Here is a 4,189-nt window from a genome sequence, read left to right as displayed (position 1 = left end):
AAAAATATTTAAATAAAAAAGCCTTGAAAATGTGCACAGCATTGGATATGCGTGATATAGTGATGAGGGCTAGGCCTGTATCACTTACTCACCCACTACCAGCGCCAAGCCGTTGCGTTTTTCATATTTCACAGAAGTTTAAAAGCCGCCAGAGCAACCAGAGCTCGCTCGCACTCTCTCTCTCTCTCTCTCTCTCTCTCTCTCTCACAAACACACACACACACCATGTCTTACAGAGGAGGACCCGTTTCCAACCTTCATATTTTTCATTCTGATGATGAGGAGAATGCGGTGCTTGAAGTGCCTGACGACTGTGAACGTCGTGGCCCGATCAGCAGGCGTCTGCTTCCAATGGATCTACACCAGGATATTGTAGCACACGAATCTGCAGCTAGGGATGAATCTGATAAAGGTGATGATGATGATAATATGCTGGTCGATAGCATAGAGAACAATGATAGGATTCAAACCCTAGATGATCGTGTTTCTGTACCCAACGTTGATCATGGTGTACAAGTTGCAGATGATGATGTACACGTTGTTCCCTGTCGAGATCCAGCTATTGACACCATTTCATATGTCAACATCAGTACAGATACCGACAGCTCTCGGGACGATAGTGATGAGCGATATGCCATCAAGGACAGCGCCGCACTCGATATGAACGATCTTCATAGCGTTCCTCCCTCAGATGTTGCTGCTGATAAATACCCTCATAAAGTGACAGGGAGACCCGACGATCTCCATAATGTCCCTCCCTCAGATGTGGCTGCTGATGAATATCCTCAAGAAGTGACAGAGAGACATGATGATAATTACGAAGGTGCAGACTTTTATGATTCTAACATCAATAAGAGTGATTTGAATGATCTTCATAATGTTCCTCCCTCAGATGCTGATGCTGATGAATACCGTCATGGACCGACAGAGAGGTCTGATGGTGATGATGAGCAGGACAATATTAACTCTGATGAAGGTGCAGACATAGATGATTCTTATGACTATGCAGACGACCGCTACGAGAGTGCAGATACAAAGGGTAGGGAATTTGAAAAGGACCCTGAGTTACCGTTCGATTACACCTCTTTCGCAGGTGTGGAGAATGTACCTAGCTGGTTGCCAAAATTCGTATATGAAACTCACTACTTCACTGAATGTCCAGACCATAAAAACGATCTCATCAAGTACTTTCATTATGATCCAGTGGCAAATGCTACCAAGCTCCTCTGTGCAGGAATGTGTCGTAAAGCGACAGCAATTGATGCAGAATTGGACATATTGCTTCAAGTTCGTCGAAACATGCGCATGAATGTAATAGAGCAAAGCAGTACTCTAGGTAAGTATTTTAACACGGATGGTATCCAACTGTTCAAATGCAATCACATGAATGTTATCTTTCTGCGGTCTCCGAAATGGGTGACAAAGGCTCCTACAAGCATTCTTCGACCATCTGGACGCACTTCTGAAGGGAGTAGCATCGACCAAAAGGCAACGGGAAAAGCAACAGAAAATGTACCATCTCCCTGCATGGTTATAAGTCAGAGAAAGAGAGAAGCAACAGAAAATGTACCATCTCCCTGCATGGTTATAAGTCAGAGAAAGGGAGAAGCAACAGAAGAACCATTCAGAGGAAATAAGCGCCATCTACGACCAGTTTCAGCCACTAAGAAGTTGGCCTTGGCGTCTGCACGAAGTGACAGGTACTGCTGCCTAACTTGCAAGAGAAATTTGGCGCTTCAATCAGATGTAATTTGCTGCTCTATTGAATGCAAGTTGGGTGCGATGAAGCTCGGGAAGATCCCTTTTGACCTCTGCAAGGTGTCTAGCAGGAAGGATGAGATACAGTTTTGGATTGAGTCATGCCAGCAACACAACATTGACATTTACAAGCCACATCCTGTATTAAAGGCCTTATTGAAGCTTGAAGGATATGATGATTCTAAATCGCCGGAGGGCTTGACAGAGAAGATATTACAAAGACTTGCACAGATAGAGGAAAGGGAGGAGGCCCAAGACCGACGAGGCAGGCCAGAGGTCGGCAACCTGGCGCCGGCAGCCACAGATCATATAGGAACATCAACCAATGCTGCCGGATACACAGACCCGACATCATCTCAAGATGACAATGCAGGGACACAGCTAATTAGCAAAGGAACCTTGTCATCAACAAGATTGTCTTTAGAAGACCATATTCTAGGGACATCAGGCAGATCAGGAAGAGGATGTACTGATGAGCACTGAGGGATATTGATCATATTGCAGATCCGGATGTTACTGTCGGTACAAATTTAAAACTGAACAAACAATGTGACCCATCAAGATTGGATGTTTGGTTAACAATATTACAGCCTATGAAGTGCAATCAGGCAGCCTTTCGATTAGAAAGGTCAAAGCTCCGACTTAATGCAGCTCGAAGCGAGCAGCAGTACTGACTATGGTCAAAATGCAACTGATACAATATTGTTTGACCTACTATCTCTCTGATCTCTGCGCTCATGCTTTCTTTTGGGTCGTTGCCACGATACCTGTTTCTGTGATGGTGCATGCGGGTGCAAGGTGCATGTTATAATAGACTTGGATAATTGCAACACATGTGAGAAACTGCAAATAACTACTCAAGCAAAACTGTGTGTGAGAGAGAGTGTGTGTGTGTGTGTGAGAGAGAGAGAGAGAGTCAACACGGCACGATGGAGATCCATGCCCAAATGCACTGGCCCCTAAGTAGGCTCGTATGAAAAGCATTGTGTATGAGCCAATGGTTGAGTACCTTGAGCTTGATAAGCCACCTCATTGATTGGCTTCAAGATTTGAAAGTGATCATAGTATCTTTTTGCTAATTTAGCATAATACTTTTGATGGCCCGTAGGATTTTTGCCCATCGTTTGTCTCAACCGAGCCTTGGGAAACTTAAGTAAGACCCAATCATTTTCTTTAAACGTTAAGGCCCTTCTATACCCATGGCCTTGAGGGTAGAGGATGGCCTATGGATCAATGTAGAACCTCTCGAAGAGAATTTGCTCCATTCAAGTTCACCAAATATGCACTATGGTGGCTCTCAATAATCATTTGGGCCATTCAAGGGCACCAACATATGCACTACGGTAGCCCTATGGCCCTAGGACCATAGGATATCTAGTTGCAATAGAGAGCAACCTATGGCCCTTGAGCTTATGCATTGAGGTGCTATTTAATAGCGATTGATAGGTACTATACAAGACTACGAAGAGGTCAAAATCATGCGAATAGAGACCCGAGAGACCCCTCAAGGGCCTCTATTCGCTTGCTTTTGACCTCATGGGACCCTAAATTTAAAAATGCTATATCTTGAGCTAAAGATGTCAGATTTCAACATTTTAAGGTGCTATCCTAAGGTTTTTGGACGTTTCGTGGTGTTCTTTTTTTATTTTGAAAACATCTCTTATGTGTTTTCTCTCATCACACATCACATTATTCATTAAGATTCACAGACGTGGATTTTTATGTACACTTAAGTTGGGCTATCAAAAAACATTTTGTACGAGCTGCATGCATTGAAGTGATCGAGCAAAATTTTATTTATGTACTATGAGAAATAGAACTCTAGAAAACTATTTTTGTATTTTCTAGAATTACCTCTCTCTATGCTGAGTTGGCATTTCTTACATGGCCCAAAATGGAGTCCAAGTTTCTCCTAATGAGAATCTCTCACTGGAATAAAGGAAAACAACCTATGGCCCTTGACTTTATACATTGGCACCTTATGGTCCTAAGGCCATAGGATCACACATCATACTTATAAAGGGCACTCTTTGGGCCTAGGGCCATAGGTGGACTATATGTCAATGTAGAAGCTCTCAAAGAACCTTTGGGTCCTTGAGCTTATACATTGGTACCCTATGGCCTTAGGACCATAGGGTCTCACATCATACTAGAGAGGAACCCTTGGCCTTAAGGGTAGAGGATGGCCTAGGGGTCAATGTAGAAGCTCTCAAAGAGCATGTGGTCCATTTAAGTGCACCAAAATATGTATTATGGTAGCTCTCAATAATCACTTGGACCAATCAAGGGCACCAACCTATACACTATAGTAGCCCTAGTACCATAGGATATCTAGCTGCAATAGAGAGCAACCTATGGCCCTTGAGCTTATGTATTGAGGTACTATTGAATAGCAATTGATAGGTACTATTTAAGACTATGAAGGGGCTAG

General features: G+C 43.3%; 1 protein-coding gene across 1 annotated transcript; it reads left to right on the top strand.

The window, feature by feature from the left end:
- The first annotated feature begins 225 nt into the window (after positions 1–225).
- On the top strand, positions 226–2,241 carry LOC147442061 (uncharacterized). Its single transcript, XM_086529324.1, has 2 exons — positions 226–412; positions 524–2,241. The coding sequence occupies exons 1-2, from the start codon at positions 226–228 to the stop codon at positions 2,239–2,241; spliced, it is 1,905 nt and encodes a 634-aa protein (XP_086385450.1).
- Positions 2,242–4,189: the final 1,948 nt, after the last annotated feature.

The sequence above is a fragment of the Adiantum capillus-veneris genome, chromosome 14 (assembly GCF_014529385.1).
Source record: "Adiantum capillus-veneris isolate H3 chromosome 14, ASM1452938v2, whole genome shotgun sequence".
NCBI lineage: Eukaryota > Viridiplantae > Streptophyta > Polypodiopsida > Polypodiales > Pteridaceae > Adiantum > Adiantum capillus-veneris.
The sequence above is the reverse complement of the archived record's forward strand: the minus strand, read 5'-3'. Positions and strand labels throughout refer to the sequence as shown.